This window comes from Cygnus atratus, chromosome 1 (assembly GCF_013377495.2).
Source record: "Cygnus atratus isolate AKBS03 ecotype Queensland, Australia chromosome 1, CAtr_DNAZoo_HiC_assembly, whole genome shotgun sequence".
NCBI classification, from domain to species: Eukaryota; Metazoa; Chordata; class Aves; order Anseriformes; family Anatidae; genus Cygnus; species Cygnus atratus.
In genome coordinates, this window is record NC_066362.1 from 30755727 (window position 1) to 30782380 (window position 26654).

Genomic DNA, 26654 nt, shown 5'->3' on the forward strand with positions numbered 1-26654 from the left:
TTGTGTCAGTGCATTGATTGTTTTCCAGACCAGATGACAAAAGTCTGGCTTTTCTATTGAAAGGCATTCACACTGTCTCAAAAGAGATGATACTAGCTGGTGGCTTGTATCAGTTTTTCTACCGCATACAGTCTGATATCGGAAATTGAACTCTTCCAAATAAATAATGCTGGGTTTAATTACAATACAATTTAAATTCACATGTTGTCCACTGAGAGCTTGCAAAATAAGACATTATAAGACATTGGCATCGTAAGTAAGCCTGTTAATGCTGCTGCTATCACTTCAAAAAAAAAAGACTCAAAGATTACACTTCATTATAAGAGATCCTTTTACACAGGTAATATGATTCACACACTAGAATCTCTCTTTTGGCTGTTTGACAGCTGAAGATAAATGGTCCTTTTGTTTCTGGTAATGAATATGATTTTCTTTTTGGAGTTCTACAAATCTATTTATACCTGAGGTTGTGTACACTGTAGGGTCTTGACTGTAATCATAATAACATTCACACAGAGAACCCTTTAGTAATTTAGCTTTTGTACATGAATTCTGTGGCTTAATTTGAAGATACCGAAAAGTGCACTCAAAAATCTTCTTTAAGTATTGGTTCTTGACTTTAAATAGTTTTTCACTAAGACAGTTTCACTGGGGAAAATGGAATACTCTCATTTAATGTTGTATAGGCACTGCTTTATTGTCAGCTTGATACAACTAGGAGCAACGTATTTGTCTGCCATATACTCCTTTTATATCAAAATTCCAATCTTGTCTCACTTTCTTGCTGTGATAGTTCAAGGGTTCCTGTTATATTAAAATCCAGCACCTGACAGAGAGCTCTTGTAATAATGTGTTGCCTGACAACTGCATTAGTAAGAATACGAAATAATGAAGGAGTGTTTCTCTTACATTTCTATGTAGTGCCTTTCAGAACCACCTTGTATACGTATGTCCTATGTACATCAGTTTCCATGATTTTTAAAAACGTTAGTTGGATTGCTCAGTTTTGATTAGCTCGTTCAAAAACGACTACTCTGATCTAGGAAGGTGTTGCAAGTTTTGACATAAAATTGGATTCAATCTCTGTTTGCAGGCTTTGTGATTGAATATGAAGATGGACTGCATGAGCCAGGGGTATGGCATTACCAGACGGAAGTTCCTGGATCTCAGACAACAGTACAGTTGAAGTTGTCTCCATATGTCAACTACTCATTCCGTGTGATAGCTGTCAATGAAATTGGTAGAAGTCAGCCAAGTGAACCATCTGAGCAGTACCTGACAAAATCTGCAAGTAAATAAGTATTCCTGCTTACCAGTGATTGATTTATGCTATGAATAGCATTGAATTTGCTTGTAATGGAAGTAGCAGTCATTCTTGTTCATGTGTAAATATTTTGTTTTTAGACCCTGATGAAAATCCTTCTAATGTACAAGGGATAGGTTCAGAACCTGATAATTTGGTAATAACATGGGAGGTAAGTTTGGGGATTTGGGAGGTTTCACTTGCTTGTTTTCAGCTCTGTGAGTAGCATTTTTGTAGAATGTTTTTGTTTTTAGAGAAATAACAATGATCTTCCTGAGAATACCCTGTGAAATAATATATGTACTGTGTGTTTACTATATTCTTGAAAGAGAATAAAAATGTAGACATTTCCTATTCTTCACTTTCAAGGAAAAGCTGCATGCTATCAAAGAAAAATCTTCTTTCAAGGTGCCTTGTTTTCCTTATTGATTTCTCTAAGATAATCCATTAATTTGGTAATACAGCATGTTTTGCTGCCAATGTAGAAAAACTTAAATATGTAAATTTTGATTTATCTCAAGTAGATTGCTATTTTTAGGACAAAGTCTAATGTAGATTAATTCTACCCTCAGCTTCTGTGATAAGCTGAATTATTGTGCACTCTTCCACTAAAAAACTTTTATGTCTCTATTATGCCCTTAGCATCATGACAGGAACTCAGGAGAGCCATGTAAAACCAATTTCCCATCCTAGGCAAGAAACATTCTCTAGGGAAAACAGTTTATTAGGGAGCTGGTGAAAATCTACTTCTCCTTCTTCCACTTCTAAAAAAATATTTGAAAACAAAATATGTATATAGAAATCCCAATGAATGGTTGTATGATAATTAGCCAGTCTCTTATTCACAAGACTCACTGTAACTTTTACTAGTAAATGAAAAGCAACTGAGCTGACTGAGCTGTAAGAAATAAATTGCATAGCTTGGAAATTTCAGCATTGCTGCATCTCTGTCATAGAACACAGTGATAAATTTTCAGTAAAATTGTAAATTGATAACTTTATGACTTCAGAATTTTTTGAGATGCTTCAGAATATTGAAAAAACAGTTTGATTTACTCTTTTTATTTCAGTCTTTGAAAGGTTTTCAGTCTAATGGACCAGGACTTCAGTACAAAGTCAGCTGGCGTCAGAAAGATGTTGATGATGAATGGACATCTGTTGTAGTTGCAAATGTGTCTAAATATATTGTGTCTGGTACACCAACTTTTGTTCCCTATGAAATAAAAGTACAGGCTTTAAATGACCTGGGATATGCACCAGAACCATCAGAGGTGATTGGACATTCAGGGGAAGACTGTAAGTTTCCTAGCTTGACTCAGTGGTACCAATTAAAAATGACTAAGTGTGTAACCTAAATGGGAATTCAAAATATTAAAGTATTAAAAAGGGGGTATAGTAGATATTTTTAAGATTAAAATGAAGTAAGGTGGGGATAATAAGCGTTCATAAAACTCTGTCGTATTAGTGTTGAGGTCAGCTTTTTAACAGTATCAGCTTTTTAACCTACTCCTTGAAAGGAATGCAAAGAGTAGTTCCAAAAATGTTCACGTGGTGTCTGATTCTAACTAGGTACTTGTTACATATTTTCCACGCAGTGCCAATGGTTGCGCCAGGCAACGTGCAGGTTCATGTTATTAACAGCACATTGGCAAAGGTGCACTGGGACCCAGTTCCACTAAAAAGTGTCCGAGGACATCTTCAAGGGTACAAAGTAAGTACAGTCAAAAGCATTCTATCCCTCATTTAATAAAACAGATCACTCTTCCTATATGAGATTGTATCTGGATTGAAGTAACTGATGTGTAAGAGGATTCTTGCTTTTCGGTGAGCTCACAAGTTTTGCTGACAAGAGCAACAGCATTGAAGTGACTCATTTAAATTTCAGCAAGGTTCCAGCCTTTTAGTATTAGTCTCCTGTGACATTGTCCTTGAAGAAAAATTGGATCTGCTTGCAATTAAGTTTGCACACATTACGTAGATTTTAAAAATATATAATAGTTTTACAGATTTTATTTTTTTTTTCCCGGAAGGATACCTAGAGGATGAGGAGAAATAGTTTCTGTAGGAGTCTCTTTTAGGTCTAATGCTATTGAATAACTTTCTTTCAATTACTCATCTTCTACCATAATATGATTAGTCACGTAATTCTTACTAACTAGCCAATTGCTAGCTTGGAGTTCTGTCTTTTTAGAGGCCAGGAAAAAGCTCAGTTTAGAGAGAGTGGAAAAGGCGGAAGATATGGAGTACGCATATAACTGAAGGAAGCTTAATATAAGGTAATGCACTGGCTTTGGTGATAACTGAGAAGGCTGTGTTGGAAACAAAAGACTGCAATTAATAGAGAATGGGAGATAGAAGGACTTCAAGGTAAGAAACTGGGGCAACTGGTATCCTTGTCAGATCAGGGAAAATCTTTTCACAAAAGTTGCTTCAGAGGTTGCACTAGAAGCACATCAGAAGAAACTTGGAACTGCAGAAGCACGGTAGACTAGTTGGGCCGGGGAGGGTGGAGTGAGAGGATACATTGACCTCCTGTGCAACAATAGAAGAAAGTAACAAGTAATTATTCTCTACTCCTTTGCAAATATAGGAATAAAATGTTCTAACGGAACAGACTAGTTGCACAGCCTGAACTAGGTTACTTTGTAAGACAGACTAACTTGAACTACTTCTTTTCACATGAAAGAAAGAAAAGAAATATTTGAAAAAATGAAAGGAGGAAAATGTTTCGAGGAAAAGAAATGTATGTAATACTTGTAAAATGGAGGGCTAGCATTCAAGAGCATTGAATCCTAACTTCTGTGTGTTACAGCTTGTTGAGTTCCTGGTATGTGGATGTGACTTATCCGGCACAAAATACGACTGGCTGGAGAGACTTAAACTAGTTCTATAATGAGCTAACATAAATATTTGTAGTTGGTCTGGTGCTTTGCCCTAGGTAATAAACCTGGCTGAGGAGCAGGACTTACTAATTGTTCATATCACTATCTGGTAGATTATAGTCTCATTTCAACCTGGTATTTCACAAGCAAATGGGCAACCAAAAACCATGACGTGACAATTAGAATTTAGTGAAGTTAGTGTTTGCTATTAATCTTGTTACCACAATGCTAACAACCATAACCCAAATCACCAATTTCTGTAAAAGATCAGTATTAATACAAAAAAGCAGTAGACAAAAATGTCTGCCAGTGCATCCAGTATTCTCACCCTACAAGGCATAGTTACAGTTATCATCATCCCAGGTTTATTTTCTCTCCTGTATTTGGTAATGGGTTGCACTCTTGTCTCTCCAGTTACCTAATGAGTTAGTCATGCCGTGATAACTTGTGTAGTCTGATAGTCTTCTCTGTATATTGTACATTTTTTTAAGCTTTTTTAAAAAAAAAGGGTGTATTTGGGTGGGGAGAAGAACCACACAATTACACAAAGCTAAGCAATTTTGAAGCTAAAATAAGTTAGGCAATAATCGTAAATAAAACAAGCTCAAGACTGCAGGATTAACAACTAACCTGACCACTGAATATTTTTGCTGTTGCAGCTAGGACAAATGAGAAAATGGTATATCCTTGAATAAGTTGCAGATGCAGCAGAACTTTCTTAAATAATTTTTGCAGATACAGCTAAATCAAGCTAAAACTAGACAAGGAATGACACATCCTAAGACCTAGTGGATAGTTACTGTTATAAAGCTTTCTCTGAAGTCAGGCTGAAAACTTTTCATGGATGCAGAATATGCTTTAAGTGTCTTACTGACATAGAACATGACTATCCCTTTTTAGACACATCAGCAAAATTCTGCTAGCAAACTCAGGCTTTGCTAAGTAACAAAATTATTTCAGATGGTAGCCCAATATGCAGTGTTGCATTAAGGGTGCGTTTCTTAGTAAAGGGAAGGGTATTTCTCTACAGATCCATACCATGGAGACAAATGTACAAACAAAGCAGGAAGACATCTAACTAGTAACAGTTTATACCCCATATCACTAATATTTTGTTTTTATATTAATTAGCTATTACTGGATATACTTTGGTACTATGAAGCATTTCAAACCTAAGAAGAAACTTAAAAAAATTTGTTTTTGCTGTTACTAACATTTTTTCTTGTTATTCATATAACGTCAGTGGTTTTTCAATAAGTGAAAAATGTAATGCAATTTCTTTTACTGTCATATTCCTCTTCAAGATTGCTGCTTATCAAACCCAGCTTATTAAAGCTCTCCTTCTGTTTCAGCCTGGCTATGGACAAGTGATGACCCAACTATAATAATGTGCTTTTGAAATGAACTATACCCGATGAGTTTCAATACAAATAGTACCATCAATTCAAGTTTTTCTTAACTTATAAATGGCTTTCTAGACTATTTGGTAGGATGAGAGTTACAGGATGACAGCTGACAGTGTTAAAAAACATTAACTCAAGCAATGTAAAACATAGCAGCACTTAGCAATTAGAGTGAAGTGATACACAGTTAGCAATAGGAAGCTGGTGTTAGTGTATTTCTTTATAAGCAACGTAGTTGGGCTCTGTAAGTCCTAACAATTCCCTTTTTTGAATTCACACATGAAATCCCAGCTTTCTTAAGTAGGTGTTTTACAGTTGGCATAAACAGAACCAGAGCTTTAGCCATTTAGATTGCTTTATCAGTTTTAGTGTCTGATTATACATGCATGAAAATTTTGCCGTGTAAAATGAACAATGATGCATTTGAATGTGACAGTCAGAGGATTAACACAAGTCTTTGTAGGGACAACTGTTAATGCCTTTCCAGAAATTGTGGTAGAGACACAGTGCAGTCAAGGAGATGCCAGTAATTACCTGTGAGGCTCTGTAATTTCTTAGAAAGAAAATCAGCAAAATGGACATCAGAATCAGCTTTGTGCTCTGATCTTTTTATCACATAAACAGAGGAATACTTCTCTTATGACCATATGTGGAGAACAGTGCAGGACTGTATCCTCAGAGGCCTTTCATGATTTGTGTGTTTTTCCAGCCTATAATTTTTTTTTTCCCCGTTTAAAAAATCTATTTGGCCTCCACATCACAGGGAATATATCTTGTGTAGTCAGGTGAAAGGCATCTATAATAAGGTGTCAAGTTTGCTTTGGAAGCTGTGTAGACATATTACTGCAAATATAGATGGTTTAAATGATCTTCCCTCTCAGATGCTGACATGAGAATTGTCAGACACAAATGCAGTTCCAAACCAGAACTTGTGTCAAAGTAGTTTTGAGCATGAGCAGAACTGGCAGATAGTAGGTAGTCCTCACCCAGTCATGTAGACATGACTGTTTCTAGACAAGCAGGAAACCTCTATGCTGCTTCTCACCTGAGCTAATTAAAATTGCAGTTATTCCTACCAATAATTTATGGATACTCATGGAAAAGCTTAAGAGTTCGCAAAATCAGAACACCTCAGTGCTCACTATAGATTTTCTTTTTTCTTTAGGTTTACTACTGGAAAGTACAGAGTCTATCCAGAAGGAGCAAGCGGCATATAGAGAAAAAGATCTTGACTTTCAGGGGAAACAAGACTTTTGGAATGTTGCCAGGGCTGGAGCCCTATAGTTCTTACAAGCTGAATGTTAGAGTTGTTAATGGTAAAGGAGAAGGACCAGCAAGCCCAGACAAAGTATTTAAGACCCCTGAAGGAGGTATGAAATGAGAAACTTAGGAATTAAGTTAAATGTGGTGTATTCAAAATGAGTATACTAAGGATGCAATTGCTGAATTTGCATCTTGGACATCATAAAATAATAATCTGGCTCAATATGGTAATATCTTTAATAATTCATGAGCTGTTTTAAGTTCATCTACTTTGTATTTACCATATATTCTTCTTAAAAGTTCCTAGCTCACCCTCCTTTTTGAAGATTACTAACCCAACATTGGACTCTCTGACTCTGGAGTGGGGTTCACCTACCCATCCAAATGGTGTTTTGATATCATACATACTGAAGTTTCAACCAAGTAAGTTAATTATGAATATATACACCTTTTGCAATATGTTTGCTGAATAGTAATTCATTTATTGAGAAAAATGCTAAATTTGTAATGTACAAAAGATATGATTGCATTGTAGATGTCAAGTTTGCAAAAGATTAGCATATTTAGACAATATATCTGACCCTATTTAGAAAATTACACTTGCTCAAGTGCAAGGTTAGCATTTTTCTGTTACTTTTGGTTCTTCAAACCCTAATTGTCAACCAAGTTAGAGGCACTTATAAATCCTATATTCTGACTGCAGAGAAAATATCATTAGCAGTAGATCAAAATACATCCAATTATATTGTTGTCTGCTTCTTCAGTTTTCATTCTAAAATGAAAATATCATCTCTATGCCATTCATTCATGTCAGAGTTATACTAGCTTTGAATTAAACTGCTCATTATTTCCATTCAACCAGTCACTTCCTTAGGATCCACATGATACTGCCCAGAAATTGATCAGCGATGGCACTGGCAATTAGGAGTTGCATGTGCATGGAACAGATGAAGGCAGTTTGTTTTCTTCCACTTAAAAAATTCCACTGTTCCTTGGTGTTAGATAGAAGTCATTTCAGTATTTTTATTCCTAAGTATACTGAATTTATTCCAAAGCAGTTAGTTCAGAGATTCAGAGAGCTGAACGATCAAAGTTTCAAAAGTGTGTACATTCAGTTGGTTTGATGTAGAATTAGTGCCTTAGATTCAGATGCTTTACTTATGAGAATGGAACTTGAGCTTAAGAAACTTGTAGGTGTTCCTTATCTCCCCTCTGAATTTTTGTCCCTCTCCTTTTTATATAAAGGTGATTTTCTTTGGAAACAGTAGATTATCATTTAAGTGACTGGAAATGAACAATACAGCAGACAAACAAATACAGAGAAACAAAGTCTGTTTTAACATAATGACAACATAAGCAATTTTCCTAAGTAACTGTGGTTTTGTTTGTTTTGTTTTGTTTTTTTCTTGTAATAACAGTTAACAACACACATGAATTAGGTCCCTTGGTAGAGATACGAATACCTGCCAACGAGAGCAGCTTGATATTAAAAAACTTAAATTACAGCACACGATACAAGTTTTACTTTAACGCACAAACATCAGTTGGATCAGGAAGTCAGATAACCGAGGAGGCAGTAACAATTATGGATGAAGGTAAGATGGGTATGTATAAAGAAAACCCACTGAGTTTAAAAAAAGACTACCAGTTTTATTAAAAATATTACTACTACTTCCTTCCATTAAGGAAATAGTCCCTGGTAAAAAATTCTCAAGGGATTTTTCAACTGTATTATATGCTATTAAAATATTTTAAATAGTTTTTAGTTAAAGATGTGCAAAGTTTTTCTACTGTAGTGGAAGCCCCAAAATAAGTGTAAAGTCTATCCTTTTGATATAAACTCACGAGACCTAATTCGTTGGCTTTTCTGGGCTTCAAAATTTCATCTAACTTTACATTTTAAGTGGTCTTCCTCCCTTAAGCTATTCCGTTCCAGTCACCTGCTCTGGTCACAGAGAATAATACTGAAATGATGCAGCTCTATGCCTCACTGAGGAAATTATTTCTCTCTTGAAGTATGCAACAGCTTCTGTGAGGTCTAAACTTTTCCCACAGAGCTGGCAAAAAAATACATCTTCAAAAAAGCTGCAGAAAAAAAATAATCTAATTTGTGACCCCAAGTAACTGGTGACATTGTATATTTAAATAACCTTATTATAGTGTTTGATCCTGTCACTATTGATTTTTACATTTGTAACAATTCCAGATATAGGATATTGGCAGTTCTTTTGTTGAAGATGCTATTTATTTAAGTATGAAAGCTCAAAAAATAAGAGTAATTTCAAACAAAAGGGAAATACAGGGGGAAAGCCTTTTATGATTTTGCACGTCTTAATATTAAAGGTCTATCTTGATACCATCTTTTCATATATTTTTATGATTACTGAAATTACAGTTTTATTTCAGTTGCTATAGATGAGTTGGTATGCAATGCAATTTTTCTAATAGTGTATTAAGGTTGCATATAAACGACATTTATTTTAAACTGTGAGTCTTAACAAGCATGACCAAAAAATTTACTAAATGCATGTATATTAATTTTTGTCTTGTAATAGTCTGTCAGTGTTCAGCATAACTGGATTGTTTCTAATTTATTTGAATTAATACATTTTATCTAGTGTGCATGCTTTTCTGGTTTAAAATGAAATTATTTATATGTATGTTCCCTTTGGTGTTGTATCTAATTATATAGTATTCCTATTCTTGTTTTCCTCCATTAAAGCCGGTATTCCTCGTCCTGCTGTAGGTGCAGGCAAAGGTAAAATAAAACTGCATGATTTGTTAATGTGTGGATTTTGCAGTGGGAATTTGGGGAAATTGCAGTGGTAAGGACAAAAAATCTTGGACTACACATCACTATACAAAGTATTAATCAGTGCTGGAAGAAAACATTTCTGTTAAAAAAAAAAAAAAAGGAATACAGAATGCTTATTAATACCTTTCATCTGTTTATTTTGCCACAGAGTTCCTGGGGAATTCATTAGCTTTGCTTCAGTAAAGTCTAATTATTTCTGAACATTTAACAGATGTATCTCACTGTCATAAATATTCAGGGTCCAGGTGCACTAGCACTGATGAGCTGGAGTAGAAAAAGCAGCAGTTTCACAAAGATTTTTTACTGCCTGTGCCATGCGCGTTTTTTCTTTCAAAAAAGTAGGTGCGCTTTTGTTCTCACTGCTGATTAATGCTACCCATTTGATCACATTTATTTCATTTGCAACCAACTGTGCATAGAAGACAGATGACTGACAATACCCTCTGTATACTTCTCAGTTCAAGTATCAGATGGAATATAGAGGCAGATGACTTCCTGCTCTCTTAGGTTCGCAAATCTTGTGCGTGATCACTTGAAGATATTTCAGTGAGTGGAGCATATTGTGAACCTTACTCTTGCATTCAGTAATATTAGGTTCTTTATAATGAAGTTCTTCCGTCGAACAATGTTCTTATGAATTTTGATTTGCCAGAAGGAAAGATTATCCTGAGGACTTTCAGAGAGCTGAGTCAGAAAGGTGTCTCTATACCCATGTGTGATTTTATCACAGAGGTGTCATTAACACTTACCAACATCTGAGTTTCAGATTCTCAGGCCATAAAAATCCCATGTCAAAATCACTACATGACAGTATGCATTATTTTTTACAAACTTGGAAGAGACAACATAAATTGCTTCACATATATTTTCTTTCCACTTGATGATCAGGTGTTTTGATAATTATATGGCTATAATAATAGCCATGCATTCTTTTCACCCACTTAGACTGGTAGAGAAGTCAGACCATGTAAGCATGCCTTTGTGCATGTATATATTGTATATATAAGTGCATTTTAATATCAAACGCATTTCTGGTAAGTGTATGGAGTTCTGGGTTTATTTTAATGCCAAGTCTTTATTACTGTGTTTTAGTCAAGTTGTAGCTGGGAAGTCAGCACAGATTGGAACAACAGAACTGGCTTGTAGTCCTGGACATAGCAGCAGAAATGTAAATTAAGTTCTCATTATTTATAGCTGAGTATAAAAACTCATGCAAGGAAAAATGGATTCTCTGGGTGAAACTGTGGTCTAATTATAGCTGTATCACAGTCTGGGGCTAGCAGTAAGCATCTTATTTGTAAGATCAGCTGGAGCAGCTCACATTTCAGAGCTGTCATCTCAGATTCTCTGAAAACTTAAGCAGATGTCTTCGTTTGGTTCCATGCCGTTTATGGTTTCAAAGTTTTCACATATTCCTGTTGTATCTAGCTCTTACAATCGCAAAGAAAACTTTGGAACTGCAAACAGGACGGAGCTAAAGCCATGACATCTGCTATGACATCTGAGTTGCTGGAGCTCTGAGATGAATGTTCTCAGTGGTTACTTGCATTAACATGATTAACTATTTCACTACTGATCCGGGACTATAAGAAAGGAAAAAGAGGATCATATTAGCAAGTGCCAAAGTATTTGGTCCCATGAGGGGGTGGATTTGGGAGATAAAAATACTCAGCCCACTCAAGAAGAAGTCATGCCCAGCCATGAATTTTTACTCCTCCTCTCTCCTGCAGAAGGGCCAGTGAGTAGATACAGTTCTCATTAATGTGGACCCAAAGCCAAACTGAGGAGGATGTGAAATTTAAATATTCTCAACTGTGTTCTGATCCATGAAAAGCAACAGCCCAGTGTTTCATTTTGAAGGGCAGGAGTTATCAGAAAAATGCATATATCCCTTCTTTTTCAATTTGAGATGAGTATCTTGGAAGTTAACAAGACAGTAGATGTCAGATTCAGGAAGAATAAAATGCAGTAAAATTTTGGTAGTATGTTTTCTACTGGCTAGCTGCTTCCGAAGGCCTATAGCTGGTCAATCAGAAACATTGGACACAAGGTCTTGGAGGAATTGAAAGCATCTAAACCTGGGAGAGGTATACAACTTGAGATATGTTTCACTTCTCAGAGTAAAACTGTATGTTAAAGTGCTGAGGGAAATAATGCTAGTGTAATCCTAAGGATCTTATAGTGTCTTAATGTTTTTATTGTAGACCTGAAATATATTTGCTGTCCTGAAATATTTACTTGTGGTCCTTTGGCACCATGTGACTTTTGCAGTCTATCTATGCAGGCGTGGACCCTTCATTGTACTGTAGTCTTTCATTACTTTAAAAAACAAGGAAAGCAACCAAAGACTGCTTACTGACACACTTAACAATTTTAATATTCATCCCAGTTGAGTTTGTCTGATCATAATGACTGCACTGGTGTCAAGTAGTTGTTTTAAAGATACCCAGTATTTTCTAGATCAGTCAGTAAAGAAACAAGCCTTTTTGCCTTTTCCCTTTTAATAATAACTTTAGATGAAAGTAAGATCGAGGATAAGAAATTTGGATAAAGATTTTTTTCCCCCTATTCCTTTAGTAAAAATAGACATATCCTCACTGAAGAGAACATAGAAGGACAGAATGCTGCAACAAATGGGGGACAGTATAAAGAGGAAATTATTGTCTCACAGCAAAAGAGACCCATACTAATCAAAATGTTCTTTCGGCGACCGGTGTCATTGCATCAGATAGCCAAAATGCAATGGATTTTGGCTGATTACAAGACCTGAGGTTTCGTTCTCCTCTGATGAAATTTAACTGGGAGATTCATGTCAATGTTGCACAACCCCACATGAGTAAATCATGATAGAAATGGTTTTATTGTGGATGGGGAAGCTACCCTGTTATACTGTTTATAATCCAATTTGACTTGCACTGTATTTTTTTCATTTCTAATTACTGTGGTACTATGCATGATATATTTAATCAAGATAAAGAATTAGATAAAGAATAAAGTATTTGATAAGCCACATGCATTACTATTGGCATCTGGGTATTGACATCAGCGTCTACATCTACCAAAAGACATGGGGTAACAGAGGTGTGAGAAGAAATTAGGGATTAAGAACCTGATGACCTATAAAGTAATTATAGAAGCAGCTGGAAACTGACTCTGGTGATCACTGGAGTCAAGTCTTTCCTACCCTCTTTCATGAGAATTTTTAAATAAATAGACTATAGAGGAAAGAAAAGAATACAAATTAGACCAGTGGTAGAAGTGAAAGTTGCTGATTAACATCAACAGTCACAGGGGCTCATAATGGTCTTTTTTGTAAGTGGAAGTGGAGGGAGTCATGCCATGTAATTATATATGTCTCTATATTTAGCAAGCCTTCTTGTTTCACTTTTCGGTTTCTTTTTGATGTAGTCCACATTTCTAATTTAAAAGCAAGTTCTTGTAGTCCTTATGCACACAGACGCTGATAACTGGCAGATCTGACCTGCAAAGCTAGTAAGACTGGGAGCTTTAATTGAAACTAACACTTGCTGTCAATGCAGTACTTCAGTATGTTCTGCGTTCTTCATACGAACTACACATCTCAAGAATTGATGGAAATACTTTTGTTGCAATGGAAAAATACGAGCAGTCTAGACTCTGAGTCTAAAACTTTTCTTTTTTTCTGACTGAATCTCCAATGTATAGTTCTTCACTCAAGGCTAGAAGTCATTCTCAGCTCTGAGTTCATATCTCTGATCTATTTGTACAAAATAGGATCATCTCAATTCTTTGTTCCATACAAAATGCTATTGTTTAAACCATTTTCCCTGCCCACCATCTGTTTTACCTCCCTTTTTGAATCATTTCACATCACATCTCCATATTTTTCTCTATCAAGTTCAAGCTGCTTTTCCTCTTCTAGTTAATTATAGTATTTTTGTACTGATCCTTAAGCCACTCTCTCTCTGTGGACTTCTCCATGATACGTCTGTGGTTCTTTCAGTACAGCCTGCTAAAAAAACCCTACTATTTTGTCCTCTTTTAAGTCTACCATGAAAAATGGTGCTTTGGATGCGTGAGAAAATGATGATCATTTCAATGTAAAACTTCCTGCAAATACCTTCCGCTTTTTAGACTTCACACAAAATCTATGCCATGCTAAATGTTTATCAATGAAACTGTTTCTTGCATTTGTACATGATCTTCTGTATTTCCTGAACTATAGAAAGACTCTTGCAATGGCTTAGATAATCTCAGAAGTGACTAATGCCCATCTCTCAATGCCAGATATGGAATTCACTCCTATTGTTATACTAAGGCTTGAATTTCCTACTGTAAAAGTTTTGGGTTAAAAAGCAAATTAAAGCAAACCCCTAATTTGTCGTATACCTAGTTCTCTGTGATACGTTGCTTTACATTTTTCTTCCATTTGACATGAGTCATCAGATGTGTGTTTATCACATAGCTGCCAGTTCTTGCTGGAGATCTGGTGAATCCCCTGAAACTTCCTAAAGTTTAATCACTTTTGAGATTATTTAATATACTGTTCTGCTACACTAAATCTTGAGAAAGAGTATCTATTCTGTTGTTAAGATACTTTCATATCTTATGTCACAAATTACTGAATTCTGTTGAGTCTGCAGCCCAAGTACAACTGTGTTATTTGCAGGAGCTGTGTTCTTGAAAAGTTAGAAGATTAAATACTCTTCTACCAGAAAACAAAACAAAATAAAACAAAACAAAACAAAAAAACCAAACCCAACCACCACCAACAAGAAAACAACCAAACAGAACAATGACAGCAAAAAAAACAATATTGAAATTAATTTGAAAAGAAAGGAAAATACTGCTTTGAGCCTAAGCCTCTTTCTCGACAATTGGCAAATGCTTAAATACCATATCTCACTAGAGTACTCAGAGATGTCAGCAAAACTTTGCATTGCACAGCATGGTTAAAATGGCTTAATTTACTGGAGGTAGCTGAATTAAGAGTAGCTGAATTAAGAGTATGAAAAGCATAACTTAATTAACAGTCCAATCCCATCATTTTTGAAGTGACTCTTTTGTCAGTGGTGGTGCACAGCATTAAGTGTGGTGGCTGTAAATCACAAGAACACGGTGTTCCTCTGCTCAAAAAGCACTTCTCCCAGAGACAGAGCTTTCTAGTCCCGCTCTTTTCACCAACTGCCACTTGCATGCTCTGAGAGTTTCTTCCAGCTGACAATTACACATTTTGCATTTGTGAACAGTGCTAGGAAGCATATTGAAGTACTAAGAGGTTAATTATAATTAGAGGTGTGGTGATTTAGAAGACAAGTGTCTGGGTAGATTGGAGATAAGCTCTGAATCTTGTACCTACCTTGACATCAGGCTTTCATCACCTTAGAATCCATCAGCCATCTTTTATTTTACCTACGTGTGTATCCATTTTGCAAATATGGCATATTTGAAAGATTTAACTAACAATTTCCAAGCCTGCTGGAATTATTAGAACAACTAGTAGTGAAAAAGAGGAAGAATAACAGAAGTAATAATTTTGAAAATAAATATGCTACTGAATGAATTTGTTGGTGCACTGTGTTCAATAAGAACAAAAGAGAACTTAAATCTGACCAAATACTACACAATGATCAAACTATACAAGCAACCATTGGTAAAAATCAGAAAAGAGGACGTCTGGGAAATGTCAGCATTAGTCAGTCACTTGAGAGGATTTAGAAACTAAAAGACCAAAAGAATGAAGATAATTTTCTGAGCCAATTTCACTGTTATGTGCAATCATATGAACAGAAAGCAATTTACTCAATACTAGGTCTTTAATCTAGTAAACAGCCGTTTAATCAGGGCAGAAACTAGAAATCAAAATCAAAGATTTAAAAAAAAAAAAGGCAAAACAAATACACAAAAAAAAAACAAACACAAGAACACAAGAAAAGGTGCACATTTTACAGGAAAGGTAATTATCTAATTAGTCTAGTGATAGAGAAACTGGCTGTCATCTGGAGTCTTTCACACAGGGTGAGACTCTACTTCATCCACGAGTGCCCAGGCATCAGGAGGGAGAAGCCAGATGTAGTTCTGTGGCATCTCTTTGCAGGAGAAACAGATTATTGCCTATAGTTTCTTCTGACTATAACATCAGTGACAAATGTCAGCCATACAGTTCTGCTGCTTATTAGACATCTGTGGTAGAATAGCGAAATCCAGGAAAATATGGGTGTGAGAAAATACGATTTAATGAAACAAAACAGAATAAATTATATTTAGAATACTAACCGGTAGCTTTCTTGGCAAAGAACAAATACTAAGATGCTGATTGTAATTTACACCTGTTCCTATGTGCAAATGAGGAAATAAGTTTATATATCCTATCCACAGTCTCAGACTCTGCACCTTTCTAAATTTAAAGCTTGCTATTCTTTCTTCTTGCTACCTTAAAGTGGCACAGAGGAGCAGAATGTAATCCCCTTGCGTTACTATAGTGGGTATGATTACAGACCAGATTTTCCATACCAGAGTTCTGGCTCCGGTATTTCTTAGTCGTTTTTTTGTTGATTTAGTAACCTAGATGGCTTTTAAAAATCTTGTTCTTTCTGATTTTAAGTTGATTCTAGAGAATAAATATATTCTTTATTCCTTAAATAAATATGTTCCTTATTTTTGCTTAGTGAAAGAAGTAATGTATAAATACATAAGCACAACAACCTACAAAGACATCAAATATAGGAGTAATTGGTTTAATACAGACTGAAGTTGAATGAGTTGAATGAGAATTCTACTCATGAAGTAGAATTAAGGAAAGAATGATACAAATATGGAGATTAAAAGCCTGATATTGTGAAAATTTGTAACAAAGATACATTTTCAGAAGAATTGATGGACTTCGCATCATTTAGGTCTATTTTAAAAAGACTCTCAGGAGCTATGGATTTCTAGTCACAGTACTCATTTATTCTGTCTATACAGATTTATTTATTTTACTATGCCAAAGCAAGCCATTTTTTCTTTGAATCTAAATTGGAACTACTTCCAGTCAGCTGTATGGACAAGCCCATCCTGTTCTGAGGAGGAAATAAGTGTGCAAATAAAATCTCTGCAGCACTTCTCGCCTTGAGAACAGGCCTCTGCCCATTTTATTTTCTGGTATAGACAAAATCACTGGAATTCTGTTATTCGTCTTTCCTGAGACTAAGATTTCACCTCCGGTGTTCCATGATGCTTTTGGAAGTATTTTTGATGTTTTAGCAGGATCAAAATGTCAGTGGCAAACAAAGGCATTTTCATTCAAAACTAATTTCATTCAGAAACTTTGGATCTGCACTGAAATATTAAAATCTATTTTTATTAATATTAGGCAAACAAACATGCTGAAGTTTTGTCTATTTGTAACAGATGTAATTGGAGAACAAAAATTAAGATATGAGCAAAGATATGGCTAATTACAGGGTGCTGAAGAGAAAAGGACTAATTTTCATAGTGGGCTTTGTGCATACCTGTGCCAAGTACTTATGTCTGACGAGAATGATAGTAGGACCCAGTATCTTAAAATCCATGGTATTGTTTTATTTTTTTTTTCTTTGCTTTCCAGTGATTTGAGTGCTTCAACCAGAATATTTTGATATTGGCTTTCCATAGCATTGGAAATGTTATGGAAATGTTTAAAGGGGCAATGAATCCATAATGGAAATGAAGCTGATTTCAGAAATGTTCTGTAAAAGTAAAAGTCTCAGTAAAAATATACTTCTGTTCATTTTCAAATATGTGTGTATCATTTAGCCCTTTCATATTTTAACAAGTAAAACTAATTGCATGAACGTAGAGTGTGCATGCGTTATTCATTTAACAGGTAAGGTTTTACTGCATTATTTAAATGGTACTTTTTGATGTGAAGTGTTTTTACTGTTTATTTTTTCTTTCCCACTACCTCTGATGGTGAAGGATATTCAGAAACCCTTTTTGCAACCTCCCCAGTCATGCATACTGTCCGTCCAACTTTCTATAAGGGTATTGTGTTCCTTTTTTATCATTATCAATGCAATAGAGACGCAATCCTATAAATGGCTTGCAGTTGAGGCATTTACAGTCCATTCAGTGACATGTGGAATAAAGGGAGGTGTGTGCCACCTTCATACCTCTCTTCTCTGCTACCATTTCCCATTACCTGGACAATGTTCTCACTTCTTCGCTGTCTTCATTTTACTTCTTGGTGAATAGAAACAATGTTTTCTGGGATTTTAGCAATTAAGCATTTTTTAAGTATTTGGCAGTTTCAGTGTTATAGGGCATGCTCACTAGAGTGCATATATTTTACTTTCTAATTTCATGGTGTAGTAACTGCTTAGGATTCAATTACCAAGCATGCTAATTTAGTCACTAATTTCCTGTAATGGAAACAATGACAAATGTACTATACTTTCCCTGTATGTGATCTAAATTAGCATAGTACCTTCCTTTTTTTTTTTTTTTATGAAGTCACAATTTCATATTCTGCTTTGTTTTTCTATTGTGTATTCAGTGCAACCACTTTATCCAAGGATCAGAAATGTTACAACAGCTGCTGCTGAGACCTATGCCAATATCAGTTGGGAGTATGAGGGACCAGATCATGCGAACTTTTATGTTGAATATGGTGTAGCAGGCAGTAAGAAGTCATTTCATTAAATTATACTAAGTGTTCAGATATATTTTCAAACATTTTTAAACATGGTCCTAAGTTGACCCAGTGTTAATGATAGCTTTTAAATGTTTGGAAAAATCATTTTTTAACTTGATCTGGAGATCAAATAATTTTCATTATAGTAAACATCAATGTGTAGCAGCTTTTTGTTGCTTAGATAGAAAATCAGCCTTTGTTCCTTTGTATTATCTTATAAATTATTGTGAACATGAACTTCTAAAAATGTAGATTGCTTGAAGTTGTTATGATGCCTTGATTACATATGTAAAAATATGATTACATACATTAAAATGGGATTTAACAGTTCTCCTAAATTATATACAAATCAGGAAAATAAAACAAAACAGTCAGCAAAAACAATTTTCTTTGTTAAATTAAACCTTAAAACAAGGTATTGACCAACTTGCATACTTTTCTTGGCATAAAAATAGGTTTTAATCTTTGATAATACAAGTAATAATTATAACACAGATAGATAGCTAATAAAACCATGATATTTAAATACTTTATCCTTCTAAAGTTATGACTAAAGATGATAAATCTGAAAATTGGAATATAAATCAATTTTTCTGGATATTAGTCAAAGAAGCATCTGTCCTAGAAAAAGAAGATAATGATCAGGAAATATGATCTGTTCAGATTGCAAAATAGAATTTCTTGACTAAGGTAAATATTAACTGAAACTACAGAAGTATAGTCTAATTAAATTATTAAAATCTATTTGAATGTATTTTATAATTGCAATTTCAGTAAGTCTTTAAAGAAAATAAATGAAAATAGTATTTCTACAGTACAATGGAACAAATGTTTAAAATAGTTTCATAATTAATGTATAGTGTATTCTTCAATATATTGCATGCAATATATTATTTGCAGTCATAATTTTATATGGTTTTATTATTTTTTGAAATAATAGTTGCCATGTTTTCAGCCAATCCATAGTTTAGTCAAGTAACTGTTGATAATATTCTGTCTATAAACTTTCAGTAACACGTAGACAATTAAAATTCCAATATGTTGTTTTCCTAAAATTTTTGTAGGCAAAGAAGATTGGAAAAAAGAAATTGTAAATGGTTCTCGAAGCTTCTTTGTGTTAAAGGGTTTAACACCAGGAACAGCATATAAAGTCCGGGTTGGTGCTGAGGGCCTGTCTGGTTTTAGGAGTTCAGAGGATGTGTTTGAGACAGGTCCAGGTGAGGCACGCCGTACCAATTCTGTATCATAGTCAGAATTGCAATAGACCACATGCTGAAACACTGAACTGCTTCTAGCTAAAAGATGTTGTAGCTAGCATCTTTGTATGTTCTTTTCTTTTTTTTAGAACAATGTTGAATTATTTTTTAAACTCCTAGATATGCTAGCATATTTATTATGTAGATTATGAATGTTTTCATCCCTTCAATTGACTCGTCTGTTGTTTATGTTAGGGGCAAGACACTGCTCACACTCCATCTGTGTGCTGTGCACTGAAGATGACCTATTTAATTTATTTCTAATTAATATAACTAGACTTCTATATTTAAATAACATCTACTTTAATAGAGTCAAGTATATATTTTTAAAGCTAACAATCTGCATATCATCCTATTTGATACAAAAAAATTGGAGCTAAAATGTATGTGTAATCAGAAGTGCAGATTGAATCTGAAGACTCATGTAATCTATATATACCACTGTTAAGAGATTTCTACTTACGTTTCTTTTCCTATTATTATATTGGTTATGTAAATATTTTGATTTCACAAATTGTCCTGTGAATCAGTAAGGCTGTTTAAGATCTGTAACTATATATTTTCAGTCATTTAAAGAAAGGTGCAGCAGTCATTTTTTCATAAGCAAATCAGTAATGCTCGTTCATTTAACTCAAAGGAAGAGCATTATTGGAAGTTTTCTTTGATGTTATGCTGATTATGTTGTTGCCATCACAGCATGCTTTTGGTCAGCTGTTATTATCTGTTTGTATATGATAGCCACTTCTACTCATTCCAAGCATTTTGGTCCATGCATAGTTGTTTAGCAGGAGCTTCACCAACTCCAGAATGTTATGATTTAAGAAAGTAGTTAAATATGAAAATATGCTTGAACGATATGTAATATTTATCGGACAACAAAGTAAATTATGAATATACCAGTTGGAAAGTGAGTGCTTTCTAAAATCATAATTTTTTGCCTTGTTTTGTTCCATTTCTGTTGACAATTTATCATGTTGCAGCAAAAATTTGAAAACATGGTGCTGAATAACAGTGCTAAGCAAACGTATATGGGCTAAGCAGAGAGGTTATTTATGCCAGAGAAAGCAAATGGTATAAATGCCAATAGGTACAATTTTATGCAAATACACAAAAACCCAAAGCCTAAAGCAGCAGTAAAGAAAGGATCAAGATCGTAGTATAATTCAAAACAAGCAGAACAGAAATCTTCCCAAAAGCATCTCTCTGAACAAAAAATACCGAACCAATAAATAAGGAATCCTGTACATAACTGTGAATGAACCTTGGCTGATATCTTTGAGTAGTTAAGGAAGAAGGGAATTTAAAGAGAACTTAAAGACTCTCTTTTATGCTTTTTGATCAAGGAAATGCTCAATATACAATATTGCTCATGATTCTTAATCTAATGATATAGCATATTTCTTACAAAAAAAAAAGTTATGTCATACTGTCTTGAGTCTAGATTAAAGTTTTTAAACATTGCAAAAAAATGAAGTGGGCAAAGGGAAAATTATTGGAATATAGAATGCTTTCCAATGCTTACAATTAGGAAAGAAACTGCAATGTTTGGAATAATGAGGCTTTTGCCTTAATTTTTTCTTTAGCAAGCATTCTTGTAGAACATCTTAATACTGCGTGGTTTCATCTTTTGAGCATACCAGTACAGTATGTTGCATTGGCTTCTGCATTAGCAGTTCAACAAGAGTAAATAAATGTCTTTCTGCCTGAGGCAGATAATTTCCTCAGAGTACACAGGAAATTCTGTGCCATTTTTAAAGTTGCACTGAGGTCTAGAAACATTTTCCTACTGGATATGCAATAAGTTAAGGAAGCTGCATAAGTAAGTTTTCACCTTTACTCTTTCCCATCTATCCAGCATATTTTTATGCATGAGTTGTTTTGCTTGTTGCTATTTCTTACTACGTTTGAATGTTAAATGTGCTTTTGCATTTTGCTACAGTATTTATTATACAACCTTTAATGCCTTATTACAAATGCATATGTACAAAACTCAAAATAATTTTAACCTTAATATGGAAACAAAATTTATATTAATTTGATTTACAATTCAGAGGAAGATTACCTTTGTGATTTTGTTTTTTAAGATTGCCACTTTTGTTTATATATTTATATACAGTATATAAAGTATAAATATGTATATTTGTATAAAGGCTGTATACATACATATAACTTAGACATTTCAATGCAAAAATGGTTTATATAGTACTCAGAGGTACTTACAGTTTTCATACAGTCGGTGGAAGACCCTCGGGAATCTAGGACCATATAGCACGGATGTTGTCAAGCTAGCTGTGTCAGCCTCTGTCTTAACTAATAAATAACATTGAGACATGGGCTTGAATTCTGGCCTATAACAGAATATTGTTACATTTTGTTGTTAGCGTGCTTGCCAGTCCAGTGCAGTCTCTTGTCAGCTAGCTGTCTGCCAAGGAAGGCTGCGGCATTGTTCAAAGGACAGCACCAGCACAGGACTCTTCCCAGTTGGCATTCTCCATGTCTTGTAAGGAGAAGAGAGTTCGTGCTGTATCACCCTGACAATCCAAGCTCAATGAGCTTGGACAGTCAATGCTCCACTGAAAAAAAAAACAGGTTGTCTGTGATGTCCTTTTATGAGCCTTCCCTTAAAGACATATCGTCTCAAAGGAGAGGTGGAAATCTTTTCTGGGCCTTTCACATTTCTCTGTTATTTATGCATTGTGTCCTCCACTTCAATGGAAGCAAGGGTTCAATGGATGTCCTCCTTCTTCCCCTTCATGTCTTCTTCTATAGCCCACGTTCCCAACTCCTATCACCTTTCCCACTTTCTCCCAGCAGCAAATCCTAAGGCCAGTTGCCTGTAGTGTTTCCAAATACTATGTTAGAGACTAGAAGGAGGGTTCCAGCCACCAAACCACACAGACAATTCCTGCCCTCACTAGTGGCTGTAGTGTTTTCTGTGTAGTTTGCCTATCATTTACATCATTTTCCAGCTAGAGTTGGCAATTGGAGAGAAACAGTGCCAAGGAAAGGCTTCCCAATTGCCTTGTGTTAAGTCCTCACTAATGCTAAATTATGGCAATCATGATAAATTGTAGGATGAGGTACAGGTCTGAGGAGAGGAAGAAAACATTATGCTTAATAAGGCTTTAAAGGATGCTTCATTGTTGATTTTTAGTTGGAATTGAATGTTAGGGCCTTGAATGACCCATCTGTTTCTCTGTTTCAGACTAATGGGTGTGCATTAGCTAATGAGTACTGGCTTTTTATTCATTTTGATAATGCAATCTAAGTGTTTGTGTGAATTATAATTTGCAATTTCATTTCAGTCATTTAATTAATGTAAAATGGTTGAGAATAGTTTTGAGATTTGTGAAAAGCAATATAGTATGTGTACATGTTTTGCAAAATAGTTCTTAAGTCAAAATGTTGAAGTAAGTTGGCAGAATTCTTGTATTTTCAAAAGTAAGTTCTGTGTGCTTGTACTTGGAAACGTTTTAAATAATGAAAATATTCACAGTATCACTGTTTTTCTTAATACTAATTTTCACAATGACTGTTATTCTTTAATTAATAAATGTTGTGTACTGTATTATTTATTTTAATTAATATAACATTTTAGTTCAGGAAAGCATCTCATAATATTTTTTCTTCTTCTGTTCTCTAGCAATGGCAAGTCGGCAGGTTGACATTGCTACTCAAGGATGGTTCATTGGTCTTATGTGTGCTGTTGCTCTTCTTATCTTGATTTTACTGATTGTTTGCTTCATCAGGAGGAATAAGGGTGGCAAATATCCAGGTATGATATATAACAACAAGAGTAAAAATTATCTACTAGTAATCCATTTAAGACAGATCTCAGGTTTACTGGAGAAATTACATTTGCTGCTGGTTAGCATTTACATTGTGTATATAGGAGATCAGTCCTATCATTTGGTAGGCTTGTTGGGAGTAATTTGCCCATTGGTAGAAAACTTCAATCCTTTTAAGCGTATGAAGAGCGTCTCCTTCATCCCTGGAAGGTCAAATGACTACATGATCACTTTAGAGAAGGTTGAGCTTTGATTGATGTACTTGGTTGTACTACCAGTACTGCATGTCCCATTCTCCTCTGAAGTCTAATGCAAATGTGTTTTAACCCACTGAAATGAGCTGAGTTAGAATTTAATTGGAGAAGGTATGGAAACATATACCATATCATAGCTGCCATGTCACTTAGATGTCCTGGGAGTGCAGCATTTCATAGGATAGATCCCTTAATACAGTATTTTGTTTCAAATATTTTATCCTCCTTCTCAGAATCTGTCTTCTGCAGACTCAGTATTTTTGCATCTAAATTTCAAGATATCATCCTCCGGTTAGGCTGTTGATTTTTTGTTTGTTTGTTTGTTTGTTTGTTTTGTTTTGTAAGTTTTTATTCATAAGAGCTTTTCTTTTTCTTCCTTTTTTTTTTTTTTTTTTTTTTTTTTAGTATTAGACTAGCAATGGCCAAATATATTTTATAATTTGTAACTAAAAAATTGGAACTGTACAATGTACCTCTTCTATCCCCTGGGACATTATAGAAGACATAAATTTGTTATGTATCCATGTGTGTGTATATGTTTCATATATATCTCTCCCCCATCTAATATCTGTGCCTATGGAGCAGCTCCGTAGACTAAAACTCTGTAGAAAACAGACATCAAGTGACATCAAGTTTGCCTACAATAGTAGTGACAGGATCTGAGAGCAGGAGTGAGGTATGAGTGGACTTCAAGAGGGCATCAAAGGGTAATTTGAGAGAACTTGGAGTGAGCCACCATCCGGAAGATGGTAAAACAGTAAAAGTGTAGGAGACAGTTGGATGCTAAGGATGTCATTACTTTGTGGAGGTCTTTGCTATGCCCTTCTTTTCTGTGCTTCTGCAGATTTATCACATGGAAGGTATTAACTCTTTTATGCATACTTATATATACATAAACACACTTACATGGATATACCCAATGACTAGATATGGCAGACCTTTACTGTGTATGATAAGATTTCCACAGTGAGCATGTACTCATGTTTATAACAGTGACTCTGGAGCTAATTGTATTTCCTGTGTCAGTGGAAATGCAGCGTTCCACCAATGAAGTGACAAATGCAAAGCACAGTTAATTCTTTTTTTGTCTTAATTTTAGCATGTCATCTTGAGATTACCAATTGTCATAAAAAAGTGGTAAATTATTTCAGTATGAAATTATAGCAGACAGATTTCAAGGTGTTACACATTATCATAATTATAGATTACTGTCAGGAATGATTCATATCATCTTAAATAAGAGTGTATAAACTAATGATGTACAAATTAAGTGTGGAAATTACCAGAATAAAAGATAAGAGATTGTATATTGGATTATGTAACTATCTGATAAACAAGGGAAGGATTTGAATAGCCACAGTGCCAGAAAGGAAAAAAGAAAAGGGAAGAACGATAGTGAAGATTTTTTTGAAGCCAGTATATTATTTTATTCTGTCAACAATCTTAATTTATAGAAATGTATGTCTTCTATAAACATCTGTTTCCTCAGGTACTAGCAGGTTTCTGTGTTTAAGAACACAGTGCTACGTACTTGTATAGGGACAGGTTACATGCAAAGACTAATGCAAGATTCCTCCATTCTTACCAGAGAATGATGACAAGATTACTAAGCCTGTAACAGGGATGTGCAAGAGATACGATTGTGTTAAATGTAGCTTCCAGTCTAGGTGTTTTTGTCTTGCTTTTGATCATGCTATAGAAAAGAAGGAATGAACAGACCAAACCTACTTTTTTCCAATATTAATATATTTTAAATGCTATTTGAAATTCCCTGGAGACTGTTGCAATACCTTTACTGCATTGTTAGTGCATGACATGGAAGCAGACAGAAGCTAACAGTGAACATAAGTGAATTTGATTCATTGTTATCAATCAGTATGGGAGTAATATTGAGAGGCAATATGGAGCATGCATAAGTAAAACTAAATTGTTCAGATTTCAGTAAACAATAGCTCTACTAATAACATAAGTAGAGAAAGCATTTTTACTAAGATTTTTAGCAAATCTTTAATTGGAAATGAAAGGAAGAAAAAGTTTTACCAATGCAGTATTTTGCACTTGAATAAGATTCTATAACTAATAAATAATTTTTTTTATTTAAAAGAAAACATGTAACAATCTAAGGCCCTAGCTCAAAAAATGATTTTTATTCAAGCCACATTCCTGCCAAATGCGATCAATTTAAAAATTAGGGTCTTGAGGTTTCGAGCATTTAAGTTTAATGATAAAAATTACTATTTCAAATATTTTAGTGAAGGAAAAGGAGGATGCACATGCTGACCCAGAAATACAGCCTATGAAGGAAGATGATGGAACATTTGGTGAATACAGGTGAGCAGCTGATGTGGTTTGTCATGTTCACTGTTCATATCACACGTCCTTTATATGTCACACTTACTAATTCACAACTAACTTTTTTTCAGTGTTGAGAAAGATTCTGCATCCAGTGTTTTGTAGAACTATAGACAGCATTTCAACTACACTATCAGAAAAAAATGTAACACACACAATTTATGAATTGAGAGTTTAGAGTAAGCCACCGAGGCAAGTCCTTTCAGTTAGGGCATATCTCACATTATGGTTTCTGAAAATAAATTTCTAATTGAAATTTAATAACGAAAATCTCGTGTTCCATCGACTGGAAAATGAATGCATTTAAGATGGCACCCAATACTAACACCTAATCCAATAACAATGTATTGAACATGGAGGTGAGGGAATGTCCTACAGGAAAAAGCAGATCTCGGTTTCATGTATTTCAGTGCAAAAAATCAGGAAAGAAGCTTCAAAGCACGTGACACAGCTTTTATTCCTTTATTTTAAATGTAGGCTAGCTGAATCTCCTGACATCACAAAAAGCACACACTTTGCTAAGTCTGTTCACATAATAATTAGGAGTATAGTTTTTTTGTTGTTTGTTTTTTTAAAAAGAAGAAAAAAAAAACCAGCATTTTGCTTGATGGTTTTTAATTAGTACAGGAAATAATGTTCTTAGTTTCTAAGTATATCCATGCTGTTATATTTTACCTGGGTGTTATAATGCATTTCACAGTGTATC

The 26654-nt window shown here is 34.7% G+C and overlaps 1 protein-coding gene across 30 annotated transcripts in view; it reads left to right on the forward strand.

Annotated features, from left to right (window-relative positions):
* The window catches only part of NRCAM (neuronal cell adhesion molecule), a 58916-nt gene that overhangs the window by 23051 nt on the left and 9211 nt on the right, over positions 1–26654 (forward strand). For 7 of the 30 annotated variants that reach the window (XM_035543970.1, XM_035543969.1, XM_035543952.1 and 4 more), the window contains 9 exons: positions 1094–1291; positions 1405–1475; positions 2374–2599; positions 2899–3014; positions 6754–6958; positions 7152–7274; positions 8270–8446; positions 23198–23329; positions 25849–25927. In XM_035543970.1, the coding sequence (XP_035399863.1) occupies positions 1094–1291; positions 1405–1475; positions 2374–2599; positions 2899–3014; positions 6754–6958; positions 7152–7274; positions 8270–8446; positions 23198–23329; positions 25849–25927 (1327 nt within the window). Of the gene's footprint in view, positions 1–1093; positions 1292–1404; positions 1476–2373; positions 2600–2898; positions 3015–6753; positions 6959–7151; positions 7275–8269; positions 8456–9573; positions 9610–18160; positions 18287–19362; positions 19516–23197; positions 23330–25848; positions 25928–26654 lie in introns of all 30 variants that reach the window. The other 23 variants (XM_035543966.1, XM_035543967.1, XM_035543953.1 and 20 more) reach the window with 13 other exon arrangements.